Here is a 21270-nt window from a genome sequence, read left to right as displayed (position 1 = left end):
TCTTTCTCTCTTTCTTTCTTTCTCTCTTTCTTTCCTGTGTCTTCTTTAGGGCTGCACTTGTGGCATATGTAAGTTCCCAGACTAGGGATTCAAATCAGAGCTGTAGCTGCCGGCCTACACCACAGCCACAGCAACACCGGATCCTTCACCCACTGAGTGAGGCCAGGGATCAAATCTGTGTCCTCATGGAAACTAGTTGGATTAATTACCACTGAGCCATGATGGTAACTCCAGACAGTTGGTGATTTCTTAAAGTGTTCGCTAAGGTCATACAAGACCCTATCAGACAGAAGATGTGCTTCAATAGAAGAAGAGCTGCTCTGAAAGCAGAGAAGAGAAGGAAAGTAGGACTTTACCAGACGAGACTCTTTCTGTCTGTAGCCAACAATTTAAGTTATTAAACATTCGATTACTTGAAGCTGTTGAGCCAAAATATGTCAATTTTCTATTTCAGGATAAATTTAGTGGTAAGGGGAGGTATGCAAAGATAAAGAAGTGCCTGGTACAGACCTTAAAGACATAGGCCACGGATGTAAAATGAGCTCAGGATCTCTTTGGAGAGTCTTTTTTTTTTTTTGTCTTTTTGCTATTTCTTGGGCTGCTCCCGCGGCATATGGAGGTTCCCAGGCTAGGGGTCTAATCGGAGCTGTAGCCGCCGGCCTACGCCAGAGCCACAGCAATGCGGGATCCGAGCCTCGTCTGCAACCTACACCACAGCTCACGGCAACGCCAGATCGTTAACCCACTGAGCAAGGGCAGGGACCGAACCCGCAACCTCATGGTTCCTAGTCGGATTCGTTAACCACTGCGCCATGACGGGAACTCCTCTTTGGAGAGTCTTAACTGAGGCTGCAGGTTTGTTCTTCAATGGAGTAAATAGATAACCAGAAATTAAAATCATTTTGGGAAATGAAAAATCACTCCGGGACAAGTTTTCATTATCCCAAGATCCTTTGTCACAGCATCACCGGACACTGGCCACTTTTCTTTAAATCTGAATGCCGCTTACACGGAACTATCCTTTTAAGAATCTCAGATTTGTTTCATTCCATTCGTCAAAGCTCAGAGATCTCAAAGTCATATTTTTCAGTTTATTGACTCTTTAGTTTCCTGGTTTTACAAATAAAATACTCTATTAGCTTCTTTTATAGAATAATGTCAGAGTGTTTTACATACAATGAGGAATTCCCCCTTCATTACCTGTCCAGAGAGAGAAACTGAGGCACAGAGCCTCGATCAAGTCTGCATGGTGATCGGGAGCAGCTGCCCGACCGGGTACAGGCAGCCAGAGTAAGCTGTCCCAGACTTTGTGACAGGTAGTCAGCTGTCTGAGATAGGTGCTAGATGTCCTGTCCTGGCTTTCTGCCTTTGGCTTTTATTATCCAATCGCAGCAAAGAGCAAGGCCTCTGAAGTTCTGTACTAGCTGGACCCATATTATCCATTTCGTCTGCTGCACTACTGAGATGGAAAGCTAGACCAAGTAGCTCTCTGTTCTGAGCCTGTGTCCCTTGCAGAGCAGGCTAAGTGCTTGAGAAACCTCCCTTCCTTATCCATGTCACAGATGGATGTGGAAGACACATCAGCAGGGAGTTGATCCGAGAAGAGTACAGATGTGTAGCTGTCACAAGAAACTTGTGACCTGGGGCCAAGATCGGTGTTTATCTTGGCTCCTCCCTATTCCTTCAGAAAGTCCCTTCACTGGGTCTGTGGTGTCAGCTCTCCGGAAGAGTCACGCTGGCATAGACTGTGATGGAGCTTGATTCCTGGGGGCAAAACAGAAAGAGTCTGTGAGTGGAAGGACCAGCACTAGGTTCACAGGCTACACATAGAAACAGTGATGCTTAGGAAAGGGAAAGGGTCTCAAGAATCACATAGCATAGGAACTTGCTCAGGGTCTGTCCCAGCTGGGGGTTGTTGGAGGCAACTCTCAGGTCCCCAGACTGCCTGCTTGCCCACAGGATGGGCTGCAGCTCCCTTCAAGCATACACATGCCTTCGGGGAGACTGGGAGACCTGGCCCAGTTATCTGAGACCCCCGCTCAGTTTAGGGAAGCCAAGAGAGTTCTAAATTACAGGGCTTTAAAAAAAGGGTTAGTGAGACCCAAAGGGAGAAGAAAGAAGGGGTTCAGGTAGGAGAGGGGAATGGAGAGGAGATGAAGATTGTGGATGAAAATCTGTTGTAGGGAGAGGAGATTCAAGAGTCAGAGAAAGAGACAGGAATAGGGGAATTTAGGTTTTGCTATAAAATATGAAATACACAGAGTGTTGTGTTTCTTCCCCAAGAAAACATCATTATAAATAATGATTGTTTTAAAATTACTCTTTATTAATTTATTTATTTATTAGGGCTGCACCTGCAGCATATGGAAGTTCCCAGGCTAGGTGTTGAACGGGAGCTGCAGATGCCAGTCTACACCAAAGCCACAGCAATACTGGATCTGAGCTGTGTCTGCAACCTACACCACAGCTCACAGCAATGCCAGATCCTTCACCCACTGAGCGAGGCCAGGAATCAATCCCACATCCTCATGAATACTAGTTGGGTTTGTTACTGCTGAGCCACAATGGGAACTCCTACTTTAAATTTTTTTAAAAAGATCATTTATCTTTTATTAAAGTGTAGTTGATTTATGATGTTGTGCCAATTTCTGCTGTACAGTAAAGTGACCCAGTCATTCATATATCTATATATTCTTTTTCTCATGCTATCTTCCATCATGTTCTATCCCAAGAAACTGGATATAGCTCCCTGTGCTATAGAGTAGGCCCTCATTTGCATCTACATTAATTTTTAAAGCTTTTAAAGTCAGATGTGTGTTTTTACTTTTCTTTGGATGGGAGAGTGGTCTGTGAATAGACCTCAGGATGAAGACAGAACATCTCCCCAGGCCTGGCTGGGTACGTGCAAGGTAGGAGCTTTGAGGAAGATAAATAAAGGCAGGCATTTCTGTGGCCTTTTCCTCCTCCACTGTCTCCTAAAATGCTTTTAATTAATTAATTAATTAATTAATTTTTAGAGCCCCACCCACAGGATATGGAAGTTCCCAGGCTAGGGGTCAAATTGGAGCTGCAGCTGCCCACCTATACCACAGCCGCATCCACAACCTACACCACAGCTCACAGCAATGTGGGTTCCTTAACCCACTGAGCAAGGCCAGGGATCAAACCCATGTCTTCATGTATCTTAGTCGGGTTTGTTAATGTTGAGCCACAACAGGAACTCCTAAAATCCTTTTTATCAGAGCCCAACTGGAGCCAAGATTCCAGCCCAGAATTTACTTTGTTTATTTAGTAAAAGCAAAAAGTCCTGTCAAGTAAACTTTAGTCCATGCTGATCTTGCCAAAGGGGAGAACAGAGGAGGCTCCTTTTGGGCTGTACATCGTCCTCTCTTCTAGGCTTTACTCCCAGGCAGAGCTCCACTCCTAAATGCTCTGATTAAATGGGGTCGAAAGGATACTAAGCATGAGCATTTTGATTCTGTTATGCAGATGGACTGAGAACTCCTAGACTCAAGATGCCATTCCCAAACCTAAATACGCGTCAGGTTCACATGAAGGATGTTGTTTTTTAATTTTTTAATTTTATTTTTTAATATTTTTTGTCTTTAAAAAAATTTTTTTTGGGGGGCCACTCCAGTGGCACATGGAGGTTCCCAGGCTAGGGGTCTAATCAGAGCAATCGCCGCCAGCATACACCAGAGCCACAGCAACGTCAGATCCAAACCGCATCTGCAACCTACACCACAGCTCATAGCAACACCCGATCCTTAACCCACTGAGTGAGGCCAGGGATCGAACCTGTGTCCTCATGGATGCTAGTTGGGTTTGCTAACCACTGGGCCATGACAAGAACTCCTGGATGTTGTTTTTTTAATGTGTAGATGCCTGGTTACTCACCATAGACATTCTGATGGAACAGAATCCTAGATGGAAGCCCCCAGGAATCTTAATTTTTTTAACAAATATGCCAGTTCATCCTGATGTAGTCTTTGGACAATGCTCAGAGAAACAGTGGTGAGCAGAGAACGAGCTGGGACCCATGTGAGCAGCCAGATGCTTCTTGCTAACTCCTTGCTCGGGTCTGCCTTCTCTGTTTTAGAACTCTGTTCCACATCAGCTCTAGACAGTTTCTACCTCCCCACCTCCACCGGTAACCGCTCTATAGAGAGGAGACACAGAAAGATGCCTCACCTGGACGGGCTCTGGGATGGGCTCTGTGGCAGCAACATAAATGGTGGTGCAGGGGTCCTGAGCTGGCAGGGGGTCAGGTTTCTTCTGAAAAGACTACAAGGAGAGCAAAGAAAGCAGGAGATTAGCTGAGCAGAGAGTGATTTCCCATCCAACTCTCCCTATGGAGAAGCCCAGAATCAAGAAGCTTTGAGTTAGAAAGCTCCTTGGAGTCACTTGGTCCAGCCTCCTTCCAAGGTGAAAATTCACCCCTGAATTCCCTGGAGCCCAATTCTCTGGGCTTTGCATAGACTCCCCAAGTGTCATCTTGGAACACACAGCCTTGAGAGAAGGGCTGACTCATCATTATCACTTCCTAGATGTTTTAAAGGTCTTCCTCAGAGTGAACTGAACACGGGCAGCCACAGGGAATGGGATTTTTATAGTGTTTTAGTCTCACTCATATCACCCCAAACCTGCAGAGGTCCTGCTGTGTCTGACTCTAACATGGTTTTGCATCATTTCTCTTTCCTGCCCCAATATTGAACTTAATAATAACCACACATGAGCAAGTGGGTTAAAGTTTACCCAGTTCTTCACATACATCTTCTCATTTGTATCAAAACCACTCTATATGTTAAATACTGTTACTCCCATTCTACACAGGAAGAGGCTGAAGCCCAGAAAGATTTAGTACTTTCCTAATGTGCATATGCAAGAAGTATCAAAGCCAGCATTTTAACTTAAATTGCATATTCATCCCATCCTACTATTCTTCTTTGCTTACCCTAACTTATATGACTTCTCCTTTAACCTCAATTCTTCAGGTACTTAAAGTATGATTCACATGTTACAGCACTTAACTCTATACTGTATTTAAAACACTCCAATATACTTTCACGTCTCCAAACAGACCCTCCATTTCTTGAGATAATAGCCTACGTATATTTTTTTGCATTCCTCACAAAACAGTGCTGGGCACATTAGAAACCTTCAGTCGATGTTTCCTGGGGTTACATAGCATGAATTAAAATCCACAGTACCAGGAAGAAGTCAATGTAGGGCAAGTTGAGACCATATCCCTCTAAAGTGAAGTCCCTGGAAAGTGTCGTCCTTCCAACACACATGGGGGCACTGGTGTAGGATAATGCTACTCTCTGCTTTCCCTGGACACAGAGCAAGACTTAAAACTGAAGCACACACCCCCCATTTTTAAAGGTTTTGTTGAAGTATAGTTGATTTACAATGCTTTGCCAATTCCTGTTGTACAGTAAAGTGACCCAGTCATATTTATATATGTGTGTATATATGTACACACACACATTCCCTTTCTTATATTATCTTCCATCATGGTCTATCCCAAGAGACTAGATATAGTTCCCTGTGCTATACAGTAGGACCTTATTGCCTATCCATTCTAAATATAATAGTTTGCTAACCCCAAACTCCCAGGGCCCCCACTCCCTTGGCAACCACAAGTTTGTGAGTCTGTTTCTGTTTTATAGACAGGTTCATTTGTGCCGTATTTTAGATTCCACATATAAGTCATATCATATGGCATTTGTCTTTCTCTTTCTGACTTCCTTCACTTAGTATGAGAATCTCTAGTTACATCCATGTTGCTGTGAATGGCATTATTTTGTTATCTTTTAATGGCTGAGTAGTGTTCCACTGTGTGTGTGTGTGTGTATGTGTGTGTGTAGCACATGGATTTTTAATGGGAGGGAACTTGAAATCTTGTCATCTGACGGGAGAGGTAAAGAATTAGAAAAGATTACTAGAGGAAAGAAGACTGAAGGTGGGACATGATTTTTTCTTCATATATTTGATGGATTGCCATGTAGGAGAGGAATTAGATTTGTTCTGCAGACTCCTTCAGCTTTAAACCAAGGTTGAAATTTTTAGGGAAATATTTTGGTTCAATATAATGAAGGTCTTTCTAATAGCAAGAGGTGCTCAGATGTGGGATGAATTGCCTTGAGAGACAGGGAATTCCCCATTACTGCAAGTGTTTGCGGTAGAGCGGAGCTTCTCATATTTTAATGTGCATGTGAATTACCCAGGGATCTTGTCAGAGGGCTAGTTCTATTTCAGAAGATCTGGGACAGAGCCTGAGATTTTACATTTCTAATTAGGTCCCAGGTAATGCTGATGTTACTTGTTCACACACTATAATTTTTTAGTAAAAACAAGATAGCCAGCACTTTGGAGGTAATGTTGCAGAAGATAATTTAGGCAGTAATTGGGTGAAATTAAAGAAGATCTAAATAAAGGAAAGGATATATCATTTTGTGAGTTGAAAGACTCAATATTATAAATATATGTGGTCTCCTCAAATTGATCAATGCAGTTCTAATTAAAATTACAGCAAGATTTTAAGGAGGATCTTGACAAACTGAATCTAAAATATATGTGAAAATGTAAAGGACTAAAAATGGCCAAAAACTAGAAGAAGAACAAGTGAAAAGACTCATTTTACCAGCTAACAAACTTGTAATAAATCTATAATCACAGATTTGTAGAGACAGTATGGTACTGGTGCAAGTGTAAATAGACCAATGGAGCACAACAGAGAACTTCAAAATAGATCCACACATGTACAGACCCTCGACTTATGATGAAAAGTGGCATTGCAGTGGGGCAAGGACAATCTATTAAATACAGTCAATAGGATGTCCATATGTAAAAAAACAAAACATGACCCATCTCACACCACACTCAAAAAAATCATTTTTAGGTACATAACAGATATAAATGTAAAAGAGAAACTACACAATTTTTAAAAGATGATGAAAGAATATCTTCATACCTGAAGTAGGGAAAGATTTCTCAAACAGAACACAGAAAGTGCTATCTACAAAAGAAGACATTACTAAATTCTTCTATGCAAAAATGGAGAACTTTTCTTTATCCAAAGGTATCTCCGAGAAATTGCAGTGGAAAGCCACAGGATAGGTGAAAGTATTTGCTAACAAATAACTGCCAAAAAGTGAAAAATACTTAAAGATCTTACAATAATCTCCCCCAAACAGACTGAAAATCAAAAGAAAATGGGCAAGAGATTTAAGAGGCATTTTAAGAAGGAGGATATTAATGTGGCCAATAAACATATGAAAAGTTGTTCAACTTCCTTACTAATTAGAGGAATGCAAAAAAAAAAAAAAACTATAAAAAGACACATCTAACAGAACGACCAAAATTTAAAAGACCCATGATATCAAGTTTTGATTAGAATGTGTAATGACTGAAACTCTTATAAGTAGTTGTAGAAAAGTACGTTGGTACACCCTCTTTGAAAATCACTTTGGCCTTATCTAATTGATTTGAAGATATGAATAGTCTATGATTCAGCAAGTCTACCTCCAGGCATATGCCTGACAAATATGTGCACATATCTACCAATAAGTTCACATACAAATGTTCATAGCTGTAGTTTTCATAATAGTCTCAAACTGGAAGTAACCCAAATGTCCATTAATAGTCAACTGCATAAATAAACTCTAGTATATGCATACATTGATATTCCATAAAGCTATGAAAATAAATGCATTATATATAACCACAAAGACATGCATGAATCTTATAAAGGTAATACTGAGCAAAAGAAACCAGACACAGGAGGAAAAATACTCTAGGATTCCATTTTTATCAAGTTTGATAGAGAGAGAGAGTGAGGGGAGAGGGAGGGAGAGAGGAATGAAACTATCTTTTCAGAAGTCAGGCTGGGAAATCCTTGGGGAGGAGAGAGAATAGACTAATTGGGAGAGGCATAAAGAGGTCTTCAGGGGTGCAGACAATGTCCTGTTCCTTAAACTGGAGAGTAGTTTTTATAGTTCTAGAGGACTCAATACTGAAAGACATAACTTCTCCTCATATAGATCTATAGATTCAATGCAATCCAATTAGGATTTTTTTCTTTTTGTAATACTTGAGAAGCTGAAGCTAAAATACATAAGAAAGTACAAAGGGACAAGAATAGCTAAAAACTCTTGAAGAAAAACAAGAAGGGGAGACTTACTTTACTAGATGTCGAGATGGGATAATTCAATGACCTGTCATTTATACACCGTGCACTTTTTGGTATGGGTGTTCTTTACAGGAGCAATAGAGCTGTTAGCAGCATGGGATAGAATAGATTGGGAAGGCACCATGGTAAAGTTGAGCCTGATTACCTAACTGTGTAAATGTAAAGGAGGTTGCTCCTGGGACTCGCATATATTTAACAGAGTTTAGTTCTCAACTACGGTCATGGCCTGTGTAATAAACCCTCCAGGCCACTAGGGGACAGCAGAAAGAAGAGCTTTGTTCACGAGTTTATCTCTGGTTATCAGAAATGCATTTACTGTTATACGATGCTATTTTCCTAGGTGCTAATCAAAACTGCCTTTACCGCCACATCCTTTACTCAAGAATTTACCTTCCCTACACCCTGAATGGCCAGATTCTGGCCTATACATCACCTAGAATTGCCTTCATGTCTGAAAAACTAAAATATTTTCATATCTAACCATAATTCTTTTAGCCTCCCTCTTACTTCTAATATATCTGCTCCTCAACTTCATCATGACTCTAGTTGGTTTTCTTTCTTTTAGGGCTGTACCCGCAGCATATGGAAGTTCCCAGGCTGTTCTCACAGCCACAGCAATGTGAGATCCCAGTTGATTTCTTCAACTTATACCACGGTGTGTGGCAATGCTGGATCCTTAACCCACTGAACGAGGCCAGGGATTGAACCTGCACTCTCAGGGACACTGGTTAGGTTTTTAACCTGCTGAGCCACAGTGGGAACTCAGTTTTTTTATCCTTCTCTTTTGTCTTAGTCTAACCATCACTCCATTGCAGGTTTGCTTTCTTTCATTGCCAGCCTATATACCATCTCCCGTCTCTTTAATCACTCTTTAGACAGAATCCTCAAGATCCCCCTTCCTGTCTCTTTAGTGTTTGCCAACTCCCAAGCTTAGATCAGACCAATTCCTAAACTATGTTATATAATAGCCTTTCTCAGCCTTTCCCTCTCTCCTCAAGCCTGCACCCTCTTCCCTAAAGAGGGAGAGAGTTTGATAACATAGAACCATAGACTCCTAGAATGCCAGAGCTGGAAGGAGTCATAAATCACGTGTTTCTAGCTTCTTCATTTTTTTCCTATGAAGAAACAGATGGTCAGAAAATTACCCAGTGTTTCTCATTATTTCAAGTAATAAATAGTCCCATCTGTCACTGAAGTTTGATGTCCTTTTACAGAGCCCTTGATCTTGACTTCTGCTTTCCTAATTTCCTCTGCTCCAGAACCCATGTAGAACCAAGAATGTCAGACATGCAGAATGAACTGACTGGCCAGGGACTCCATGGGAAACATGACAGATACACCCCAGACAAAGAAAGTACAGAACTTACACCTGGTTTCTGGACTTGGGCATAGATAGTAAGGCTTTTTGCTTCCATTGCTGGCTGGTAATTGTTGGCTTTACCTGGGGAAAAGAAACCACAGTAGTTATCTCCCTCTGGTCTCCAACGTGAAATCTCTGCTCAGATTTGTCTGGTCTTTACCCTGTACTGCATACCCACCTCCTCCAGGACTACCACAGGAACAAGCCCTGAATCCCCCTGCACATTTGTCATATGACATTAGGTTGGTGAACTTGATCTTTCTGAGCTGATTTCCCTATCTGTAAAACGGGATGGAAATACCTGCCTCACAGGGATGTTGTGATGATTATATGAACTATTACTTGTAAAGTGCTTAAAACAGTGCCTGGCACATAGTATTGTGACTACTCTATTAGACAGTGCAGTTCTGGACACTTGCTCTACATATACAGATATTTTCATATGCAAATGAGGTCTTTCCATTCACACTTCTCTCTAACATGACTTTTTCACTTATGATATGTGAGGACATTTTCCACGCTAGTGCAGTAGATTTATCTCATTCCTTCTAATGTTTCATGGTATTCTTCATGTGCATCACACAACAGTGAGAAGAATAGAGGGAAAGGAACAGAAGGAAGCAGGGAGGCCTGTTTTGGGACTATTACAAAGTGCGGAGAGAGGTAAGGGAGGCTTGGCCCAGAGGAAATCACACAAAGAACTTAGGGTAGGCTAATTATAACACCACATAATTTAACCACTTAAAATGTGCTCCATGATAGTGTGATCTTTGGGGAAGAAATAATGGGCAGCCACCACAGAAGCTCAAAGAATTCAAAGAAGCCAATGTGGAGTTCCTGTCTTGGCTCAGAGGAAACGAATCTGACTGGCATCCATGAGGACGCAGACTCAGTCCCTGGCCTCACTCAGTGAGTTGGGGATCTGGTATTGACGTGAGCTGTGGTGTAAGTCACAGACATGGCTCGGATCCTGTGTTGTTGCGGCTGTGGTGTAGGCCTCAGCTGTGGCTCTGATTTAACCCCTAACCTGGAAACTCCATAGGCCATAGGTGCAGCAAGAAGAAAAAAAAAAAAAAGAAGAAGAAGAAGCCAATGTGTGATTTTTCCTGTAGACATGGAGTGCCTGCCTGGTCTTGGTAAGGCTGACAACTGGCTGAGGAAAGAGAGAGAGAGTCTGTGTACGTGTGTGTATAGAATGGAAGATAGGGATTGGGGTGGTGAGAGGAGCAAACAGAGGGGTTGCAGATGAAATTCTATGAAATGTATCCTTTTGGTTCAAATCCATGAGTATTTACACAGTTAGAAGCATCTGCCTAGCACTGTCTTAGGTGGTGTAGGGAACAAATACTGTAGAGAACAGACCTCAGTCCTTAAGGACTTTCAGTCTTTCAGGTCAGCTCAAGTTGAAAATTACAACTGAAGGGACAGTCTGAAACGGTCAGGCAAATAGAAAAATTAAGGCTGAACATTGCTTCTCAAAAAAACTGCTGGATCAAGATGATCTAGTCTCATACTTTTTTTTTTTCCCTCAGTGCAAGAATAGATGTTCAGGAGACAGCTCAACTCAGCTTGAGTCTGTGAGGCCTCAGGATCTAATGAAAAAGTCTTGGCCTTAGAACTGGGGCATCTACCTTAGCTGTGTAGTGTTAGACATCACATGTCATCTCAATGGGTCTCTTCTTTTGCCATAACTGTAAAACCAAAGCGAGGCCTGTCTAATGTCCTTTTCAGCTGTCATCTGGGTCATAAAGTTGTCTTATGTTACCTTAACTCCAAGTGCTTACATTTGCCACAGAGCCTATTCCCAGATCCTTCCAGTGCTGCCCTCTGCTGGCAGTAGGACTTAAATATTGATGTTTTAACTTTCCTACATGAAGAGATTTGTCTTTCTGTGTATACATGCATGTATATATGTATCTATCCATCTATTTATCTATCTATCATCCACCACCTATCCACGAGAGCCACTGTGTTCGGTGTTTTCTGTGTGTTGACTCATGGATCCCCACAACAATACCATGAAGCACATAATATCCCCACTTTGCAGAGGAGAAGTTAAATTGTTTGTTTGGTCACAGAGCTTGTTAGTGGCAAAGTTTCCATTTGAATGTAAGTTCATCTAATGCTGAAGTCGAAATTGCTAGAGTCCATTTGAAAACCTTCAGAGACAGGCTGCATTCTGGAGATGATACCATTAGAAGAATCTCTTGAGCAAAGTCTTGCAGAGGATACGGCAATTAAGTACAGGTTTTGCCCACAGGTTCGAGGCTGGGTTTTGTGTGTTCTTGGTTTACAAGGAATACATGGCGATTAGATCAGGATGGGCATACGTGTTGGGAAAAGTGGTAGGGAATTGTGGCGGATTGGGGAGCACTAGTCCCTTCAGCGACAACCACGTGATGAGCAGAATGTAGATAAGGAAAGAGTGTGGGTTAGGATCCAAGGACCTTCACCAGCAGGGTTAATGCAGGTATGTTAATCTCAGTTTTCTATCACTGGTTCTTCACTGCTTCCTTATAGTTCAAATGTGGTTGCCCTGCCCCCATCCCCATAGGCTCTCTTCATGATTTCTGTCTAAATAGCTCCACCCCCATCTCCTCCCCAGCTACCTCTTAGGTGGAGGAAATGAGACAAAGTAGGCGGCTTGCTGTGATCTAGATTTTCTTATATAAGCAAAACCAACATCAGAGTGCTGAGGTAAGGGCTTTTCCAAGGAGGTTATAGGTGGAGAACACTGATCTACTTGAGAATGAGATCGGGCATCAGGTTGCTGGTGCGAGGATCACGTTCCACCCTCTCGGTGAGAAGACCAGCCCAGGGGGTCTGTCCTGATCAGGGAGCAAGACCTTCTGGTTCTAGTGTGGGTGGATGGTGGAGAGTGTGGCTGAGAGGACATCGCCCTGAGATACTGAATCATAGGACAACTTGGAGGAGAGGCCAGGAGATACTGACTCTAGGCATTTAAACTGCCAGGGAGTAATTGGATCTTAATGGTTTCAGTCTACCCTGGGCGACTTTCCATAACTATTTAGTCTGGCTTTAAGTCACCTTATGGCTTGCACACTTTTCCAAGGCGAGTCAGAATTTGTGCTAAAATCTTAGTAAAGCAAGTTCCCTCTGCTCTCCTCTGATGACTCGTGGGCCTTCCTGGAAGAAGACACCCTAGTAGTTGGAACATCCAGTTACAGTCCTAATTAACTTACTAACCAGTAAGTGACCTTGCAGGAGTCACTTAGCCTCTCCGTGCCTTGGTTACCCCATTGCTAAGTGACACAAAACACCTACACCCTTCCTTCCTCAGAAAGATAGCATAAGGACAAAAAGAAATTTATAGAAAGATTTCAATCCTTGGGTAATAAAAACATCTTATTATAATTGTCCTTTTCATTGGTCATAGTTATAACTTTTCTTTTTTGTTTGTTTTTTTTGTTCATTTGTTTTTTGCCTTTTCTAGAGCTGCACCTGCAGCATATGGAGGTTCCTAGGCTAGGGGTCCAATCGGAGCTGTGGCCACTGGCCTACACCACAGCCTCAGCAACATGGGATCTGAGCTGCATCTGCTACCTACACCACAGCTCACGGCAACGCCGGATCCTTAACCCACTGAGCAAGGCCAGGGACTGAACCCACAACCTCATGGTTCCTAGTCAGATTTGTTAACCACTGAGCCACAACAGGAACTCCAGTTATAACTTTTCTTGAACAAGATCCAAGAGTCTTCTGAATTCTGCTCCTAGTGAATATTTTAGGGTTCTTATCTGGACCCCTTCAGCATCTAATCTAATTCTGCTGCAGCATTAGTCATATGAATTTAAATTATCTGTGTAATATCTCCCCTGTTAGCTACCTATGGCTCATCTCTCTTTTTATCCCCTTAGCCTCGTATGGGGGATAAAGCAAGACACGTAGAATTAGACTGAATTGAGCAAGGTCCCAGGATATGTTTATCTAGTGTTTTTGCAAAGGCGCTCCCTGCAGAAAACCAGTGTTGAGAGCAAGTGCTCAGGGTGAGAGGTCCCCTGCTTACCACAGAGTCTGATAAGGATCTCTTTATTGTCAGACACCTACCTCTTCTTCTCAACAGGAGTATTACCACTTGGAGAATCATGATGACACCGATGATGCCCCCTAAGAGCAGCCCAACATACAGTCCCCATTGTCTTGATTCTGAAAAGAAAAATAAAATAAATAAATAAATAAATAAATAAATAAATAAATAAATAAAACAGTCAAAGGGCAAACTCCAAAGTGCTGTGAGCTCAAAAAGCCTCCCACGCACAAGTGGGGAGACCTAGCCTCGTGTTTTCTACCTACGTTCTTTCTCGAGGAGACGTTTGTTCTCATGGTTTTAAAGATCAGTTTTAGACCACTGAAGAGTTCCAGATCTGTTTTCTTATCCCGATTTCTCTCACTGTATTTGACTTTCATACTCTTAATTTCTGTCAAGATTCTTGAATGTAACCACTATATTCTCACTTCACCGTCGACATTTTACTACATGACTAAAAGTAAACTTATCTTTGTTTTTTTCTAAATCAACTTCTCGGCCCAGAGTCTCTGTTTTTAAGTCTCTCACGTGTGCTATATTCATTTTGGTGAAAGGAACATGGTGGCTCCACAGGCTGTCTTCCTACTCCCAACACCATTCTCATGAGATGCTGGGGGCGGGGAAGGGGGGGGTAGAAAGATCTACTTTTGTGTTTTAAAAAATAGACATAATAGTGCTATTATTGCCCTTCCATGCAAATAGCTGTATTGAGCCCACTGGACCTGAACTGAAAGAAAAGCATCTCGTTTTCCTCTGAATCATTCCTGTGTTTAATATTAGCACTAATATTACTGACACCCAGAGATCCACTTTTCATTGCTTTTTCCCTTTTGCCCGCTTTACCAAAGCCTTCTGAACCAGCAGCAGCTCTTTGGAAAACAGTGGTTGAGACCTCTTGCCCTAGTAAATAAGACAGTTGGCTCGTGTCTTAAGTAAATAAGACATTTAGCTCATGTACAGATAATTATTGAGCATTTATAATGGGCCAGGCATTTTTTAAATGCATCTTGTTCATTAATGTATTTAATCTATGAGGTAGATACTCTTATTATTACCCTCATTTTTGTGGATAAGGTAGCAGGCACAGAGAGCCTCAAGAATCAGAGGTTGTTCTAGGAGTAGAAACATGGCTGAGTACTGAAGACAGACTTTTGGAGAATCAGGGGGTCTTGTGGGCTTGGGAGTAAGTTATACCAGAGTAATGAACAGTGAGGCCAACCTGAAACACTAGAGTTCTAAAGTATTGGCATTCATGTTCTACATAGAATAATGTCAGGACTTAACATTAGTGCATAAGAGTAACTTATAAGGATGATTGTGGAATCAGTCTGCTTGTTGTTGAACCTATGATGGGTTTGTTGGGAAGAAATTGAAAGGAAGGAATAGGCAGGTGACAAAGGAACAGGAGCAATTCTGATGTTTATGGAGTTGCCCAAAGATACAGACTGAAATCTCAACACATGGATAAAAGGCATCCCACCAAGATCCAAGTGGGGCTTTAGCCAGATAGATAACCAACATTCGTCTCCTAGGTTTGAAAAGATCTTTTGCTTTCTAAGTCTTTCACACATCAAGCCATCCCAGGAAATCTAACGGAACTGGTTTTTGTAAACATCTCGATGACAGAGTCTCTTTCCAAAATTAAACATATTTTAACTCTGCCAGATACAAACTATAGCAGAGAGACATATGACCCGATCAAAGAGCTAGGGGGCAAGCAGAGTCATATGACTCCTGAATTTATATAAGGTGTGAAATCTGAGCACAAATCGATACTGAGGCTGGAGTTGCCCTCTACCCTGAATGACCATTCTGAATGGCTTATGGTTGCTGAGAACCCTCTTTGCAGGTGTGTGTATATAATGGTGAGAGAATGATTATTGAGGGTTTATGGTTTTTTTCATTTGTAAAAGTTTGATTGAAGTATAGTTGATTTACAATGCTGTGATAATTTCTGCTGTGCAATAAAGTGATTAAGTTATACACATACACACATAATTTTTTCGGTTTTTTTTTGGGGGGGGGTCACACCTTTGGTATATAGAAGTTCCCAGGTTAGGGGTTGAATCAGAACTGTAGCTGTCGGCCTACGCCACAGCCACAGCCACAGCAACGTGGGATCTGAGCTGTGTCTGTGACCTATACCACAGCTCACGGCAACGCAGGATTTTAACCCACTGAGCGAGGCCAGGGATAGAACCCAGTCCTCGTGGATTCTAGTCGGGTTCAATACCACTGATCCACGATGGCCACTCCACATCCATTCTTTTTAAGACCCTTTTCCCATATAGATTATTACAGAATATTGGGTAGAGTTCTCTGTGCTATACAGCAGGCCCCTGTTGGCCAGTCATTACATATACCTTACTGTGCATGTGCCAATCCCAAACACCCTCTCTACCACCAGTCCATCCCTCTCTACTACCTCTCCTCTTCGGCAACCATAAGTTGGTTTTCAAAGTCTGTAAGTCTGTTTCTATTCTGCAAATAAGTTCATTTGTATGTTTTTTTAGATTCCACATGAAAGTGATATCATATGATGTTTGTCTATCACAAACTTCACTTGCATGATAATCTCTAGGTCCATCCATGTTGCTTCAACTGGCAGTATTTCATTCGTTTTTAAGGCTGTTATTTATATGTACCATGCAGGGTTACCAACACCAGAAACTCATCGAGAAACCTTTCAAATCCTGAGATAAAGAAGCAGAGCCAGCAGTCTAAGTACCACCCTGTTTCATCAGCCCATGTAACTGACCCAGCAAATTGTCACAGCGGCACTTATATTTTGAGACCATTTCCTCTTTTTTCTTCGTGTATTTTGAGACCTTCTAAAACAACAGTTAATTTAAGAACAAACCCTGCAACCATTTATGTCAACTTGAAAGGTAATGGTTCTCTCGAAATTTATTTGAGATAAAAATAAAATAAAGCCAACAAGGTGGAGCCCCTAAAACTAGAAAAATCACAAGAGAAATAAATAAAAACAAAACTGGAAAATAGCAGGTGACATAATTGTATCAGTAACACCTGCCAAGTGAACCTTTTTCCTGCGCCCTGGTGCCTGTTGGTGACAGATCAGTTGCCCACCTATGCACATAAACTAAAGTGATAGGGACATATCACTGAGGCCGGGAGGACGTAACACCAGCCCTCTCTTTTCAGGGTCAGAGAATGATGAAAGCTCTCTGCTCCCCTCATTCTATGACGTTCGTGAACAGCTTCTGCCAATCCGGCTTGGTCTGAGAGGAAACCGGGCCATAGTCCTGAAAGATATTTCATAAGCCCTTATTTTTCTCCTAGCTTTTAAAAGTAATATGAAACTAGTGAAGGATTTAAGTTAAAGGATCATAGACTTTTTTAACTTTAAGGGAACTATATGGTGCTAATTTTATGTTGAGGAAACTGAGACACAGGAAAGTATACCTAGAGTCACAGAAGGAGATGATGGGTGAGCTGGGTGAGATGAGACCTGCAGACTTTAGAGTTTGTGTTTCAGCCTGTGGAGGTGAGCCCCACCCCACCCCACTCCCAAGGAAAGCAGCAAAAGGCTGGGATACCTGGAAGACCTCATGAATCCAAAGTGCTTTGAGGTGCCAGCTCCTCCCTTCACCATCCTCCATCAGCACCTGTCATGTGCAGTCCTCCACTCTCCCTCCTGCTGTACCTTCCATGGTACCCCTCTGCCAGTCCAGCCCTGACTCCAGGGGCAATCTTCTTCTGTGTAACTTTTCCTGGCCATTTTAGCTCCCATTCTTCCCTCTCCCATAGACTCTGAAGCACCTTGGTTTATGTCCTACATCTTAGAATTCTCTTTGCTGTGGAGGTTATTGCTGTGAGGGCATTTGGAGCCAGACAGATGGATTGAAATTCTGGGTCTGTGACCTCAGAAAGGCTGCCCATACCCTCTGGGGCCCTGATTTCCTCCTCTGTGAATTGAGCATAAAAATATTCAGTTGAAAGAGCTATTCTGATGAACCATTGCAATAATGTATGGAAAGTGGTTGGAGCAATGCCTGGCACCCAGCATGTTGTAAATAAATGTCGACTCCACTCGTTTCAATTCCCCAACGAGCTGCTGGGTTCTTAAGAGGCCAGAGACCACCTCTTTACTTTTTGCAGCTCTCTTAGTACTTGGCACATAATAGGTAAATTATTGCTGGTTGATTGGAAGGACAAGAAGATTTTTTTTTTTTTTTTTTGGTCACACCTGCAGCATATGGAAGTTTCCAGCCTAGGGGTTGAACTGAAGCTGCAGCTATGACCTAGGGAGCAGCTTGTGGCAACACCAGATCCTTAACCCACTGAGCAAGGCCAGTGATGGAACCCGCATCCTCATGGAGACAACATTGAGTCTTTAACCTGCTGTGCCACACTAGGAACTCTGAGATAGGTTTGATCTCAAGTCCAGAAGAGTCCTTCCTCTGGTGTTAAGGGATGCTTAAGCAGCATCATGTCATTTGCTTATGATTTAGTTTTCCTATCTGTCTGGCAAGTCCAAGTATTTCTATCTTTTGGGTGCTCTTATTCAGTTATGATCTGTACATGGAAACTAAATGTCAAGGACTTGAAGCCTTCAGAAATTCAGATAAATATGGACAAAATGCTACTTTCACAGCTTGTTGGGTTCAAGCTGTCCATAATTTCTGTAATTTCTGGGGATAACTTCCATATGATCCTCTAAATGTTTGCTCCTGCAGCTCACGTGTTCTAGTCTGGGCTGTCCTGGGTGCAAGAGTCAGTGCCTTCATCAGTTTCCACACACATACACAAAGAAACAAAACAAAAACAAAAAACCTACACTAAGAATTCTATGGGTTCGGGAGTTCCTGTCGTGGCACAGAAGAAACGAATCCGACTAGGAACCATGAGGTTGCGGGATCGATCCCTGGCCTCGCTCAGTGGGTCAAGGATCCGGTGTTGCCATGAGCTGTGGTGTAGGTCACAGATGTGGCACGTATATGTCGTTGCTGTGGCTGTGGTGTAGGCCGGCAGCTATAGCTCCAATTGGACCCCTAGCCTGGGAACCTCCATGTGCTGCAGGTGTGGCCCTAAAAGACAACAACAACAAAAAAAGAATTTTATGGGTTCGAATCCTATACTATGGATGTGAGAGGTCACAGGGAGCCAATTCCATCATGAACCAGGTTTCCTATCACCTGACAGATTCATACCCTCTCTTTCTCTTCCCATAATATCTGCCCAAGCAACATCTCCTTCTGTTATAATACAGAAATATATCATCATAGCTGTATTTTTTGGGGGAGGGGTCTCACCTTCAGCTCACTAGCATTTATAAAGCTACCATCCTAAACAAACTCTGTGCCCCTCCAAAGAGAAATTCTAGCAGTGGTTTCTTTCATATGCTTGTGTTTTTCTACTTAGTAAGGTAAAGGAGTCCTATATAGATTGTAAACTCCTTGAGGGTCGTCCTGTACCTCATGCTTCATATGCATATTCCCCTTTCCTTGTGATCCAGTGTAGGGCGGGGGGGGAGGGGGGTCCTCAATATTCATGTGATGGGCCAAGTTAAATTAAATGAGAGGCCACAGAATGAGGCTGGGAAAAGACTGTCCTGTACCTTTTGGTTAAGGATGATCAGAGCACTAACAATAAGAAGGTCTGAGGAGAAACGCAGGGTCACCTTCTGTGGGGCCCAAGGCAGGATTAGACCAGAATGAGCAATGACCTACTTGGCATGAGATGTGAAGTAACAAAATGGAACCAGGAAGGAGGTGTGCATCTGTGCTCTCAGCACCATCTGTGTTCCCATTTTCAAACCACCACTTCCTGTGGCAGAAACTCCAGCTCTCCCTCATTTTGCTCAGTCATGTAGTGAGGCCCCTCGGGATGGTGATGCTCAGAACTCAGGTCAGCGTTGTTGTGGGGTCCACAGGCCCCCTTCTTCCTCCACAAAGAAACCCTATCTGAACATTCTTAAACAGGATCTTTGGGACTTTTCTTCCCCTGGAGCCTCGTAGAGGTAGCTGAGCAGGCTGGTGGAGAACTTCAGTGCCATTTATGAAGAGTTCTTTGCATGCGTCTCCACCCTTTGGTCTTCTCTTCGATTGGCTGTGGTTTAAAGCTGATAACCTGGCATGTGGCCACGCCTCCAAGGAAAATGCTGAAGGGCCTTTTTTATCTCTGAAAGTCTGCTGCCACAGAAACACAAAAGCCTCTCTCTCTCAAGTCCCCAAACCTTTATTCTTTAAGGGAGATGAAGAAAATAAAAAGAATCTGAGCAACAAATATAGTTCACCCCAGGAGATACTGAGATGCTAATGTAACGGTCTGAGAGTGCCAGATCGCTTTCCTGCCTTTCAAGTGGTTCTGTCGGCAAGGCTGCTTGCATGGAGAACATCAAATTGAAGAAATAAGCCATCTTCAAGAGATGCCTTTATGTTGTTGGCGGTTTCCTCTCAGCATTGGGGGAAGTGTGTTAGAAAACCATACACTAATTTGAGATCTGGGACCCCAAGTAAAAATTATTACAGAGCTCACAGCTTCCATAAAGATTCCTTACACCTACCTCCCTGTCCCACTCAGCCTTGTGTTGCAGAAGCTACTAGGTGTGCCCCCAGTGCCATTTTCATCATTCCACGACAATGCAAGTCTTGTCCAGTCACCTGGCTCCCCAGCTAAGGATGATATTTCTCAGCTTCCTGTGTTGCAGGTGTGGCCATGTGACAAGGCTCTGGTCCATAAGAGGGGCCCAGATCCCATCCTTCCACCATGGTTGTTGTGCTTGCTGGACTGGGAGTACCGGGGAGAGAGAGACCTGCCTTGTACATGGGACAGCTAGGTGACTGTAACAATGGGAGCTCCCTTTTGATGAAATGGCCTTGTTAGAAAGGGGGAGCCCCCGGAACTCACCGGCTGGTGTCAGATTTTCCTTCCACTGAGTTAACCCAGACTTGCTGAGGCAACTTTTTGCTAATCAACTGAAAGGGGTCCTCTTTTCAAGATGAACTTCCAGGGGCATTCCCTTTGAGCTCAGTTATTTAAGGTTGAGTATTACTCATTCTTGCACAGACATAACAATTTTAGAATATGGTCATGAAGGACGGCAGCAAATCACATGCTGTCCAGTGTAAATCCATATCAACATATTCTGCAAGATCTAGGAGAATGCTTCGTAGCCCTCTTGGATTTGGACTTTGCAGTAAAGATGCTTTAGAACAATAGTGTTTCTTTAGAACAAAGGTGTTTCTTACTTTAAGACACTGACATAGCAATTGGAATAAAGACGACCATATGAGGGAGAGCCTGGCAATTGTTAGAAAAAAAAAAAACAAACATTTTGAGGAACAAATACGTTCTCAAGCAGTTTAAGTTCTGATGAGAAACAGTGCTGACACCACATCCCATTTGCTCTCTTCCCATCATCACCACTTAGAGTTAATGAAAGTCTTAAAATCACTGTCCTCATTGTAGATGGCAAAGCAACAGCTAATAAACTCTCATACCCCATCACTTCATCCCAAGGCTGGGGTTTTCCTTGAATGGAGTCTCTGTTGAAGGAACAGCTATTGCTTTGGCTCGGGTCTCATCATCTCTTGAATGGGTGACTGCAATAATGGGCCCTCTCCAGAATTAGTTTCTCTTTCTTCTGCCTCTTCCCCACCCCAGTCTGTTCTCCATGTCACTGAATTTTCTCTCTGAAATGCA

General features: G+C 42.7%; 1 protein-coding gene across 1 annotated transcript in view; it reads right to left on the bottom strand.

Moving 5' to 3' along the window:
* Positions 1–1077: 1077 nt before the first annotated feature.
* Positions 1078–21270, bottom strand: part of SLAMF1 (signaling lymphocytic activation molecule family member 1) — a 36736-nt gene continuing 16543 nt past the window's right edge. The window contains exons 4-7 of the mRNA XM_047784147.1: positions 13623–13721; positions 9562–9635; positions 4192–4284; positions 1078–1764 (exon numbers count right to left, since the gene is read on the bottom strand). Of these exons, the coding sequence (XP_047640103.1) occupies positions 1714–1764; positions 4192–4284; positions 9562–9635; positions 13623–13721 (317 nt within the window). The 3' untranslated portion in view covers positions 1078–1713. The remainder of the gene's footprint in view (positions 1765–4191; positions 4285–9561; positions 9636–13622; positions 13722–21270) is intronic.

Source organism: Phacochoerus africanus, chromosome 6, assembly GCF_016906955.1.
Source record: "Phacochoerus africanus isolate WHEZ1 chromosome 6, ROS_Pafr_v1, whole genome shotgun sequence".
Taxonomy (NCBI): domain Eukaryota; kingdom Metazoa; phylum Chordata; class Mammalia; order Artiodactyla; family Suidae; genus Phacochoerus; species Phacochoerus africanus.
The sequence above is the reverse complement of the archived record's forward strand: the minus strand, read 5'-3'. Positions and strand labels throughout refer to the sequence as shown.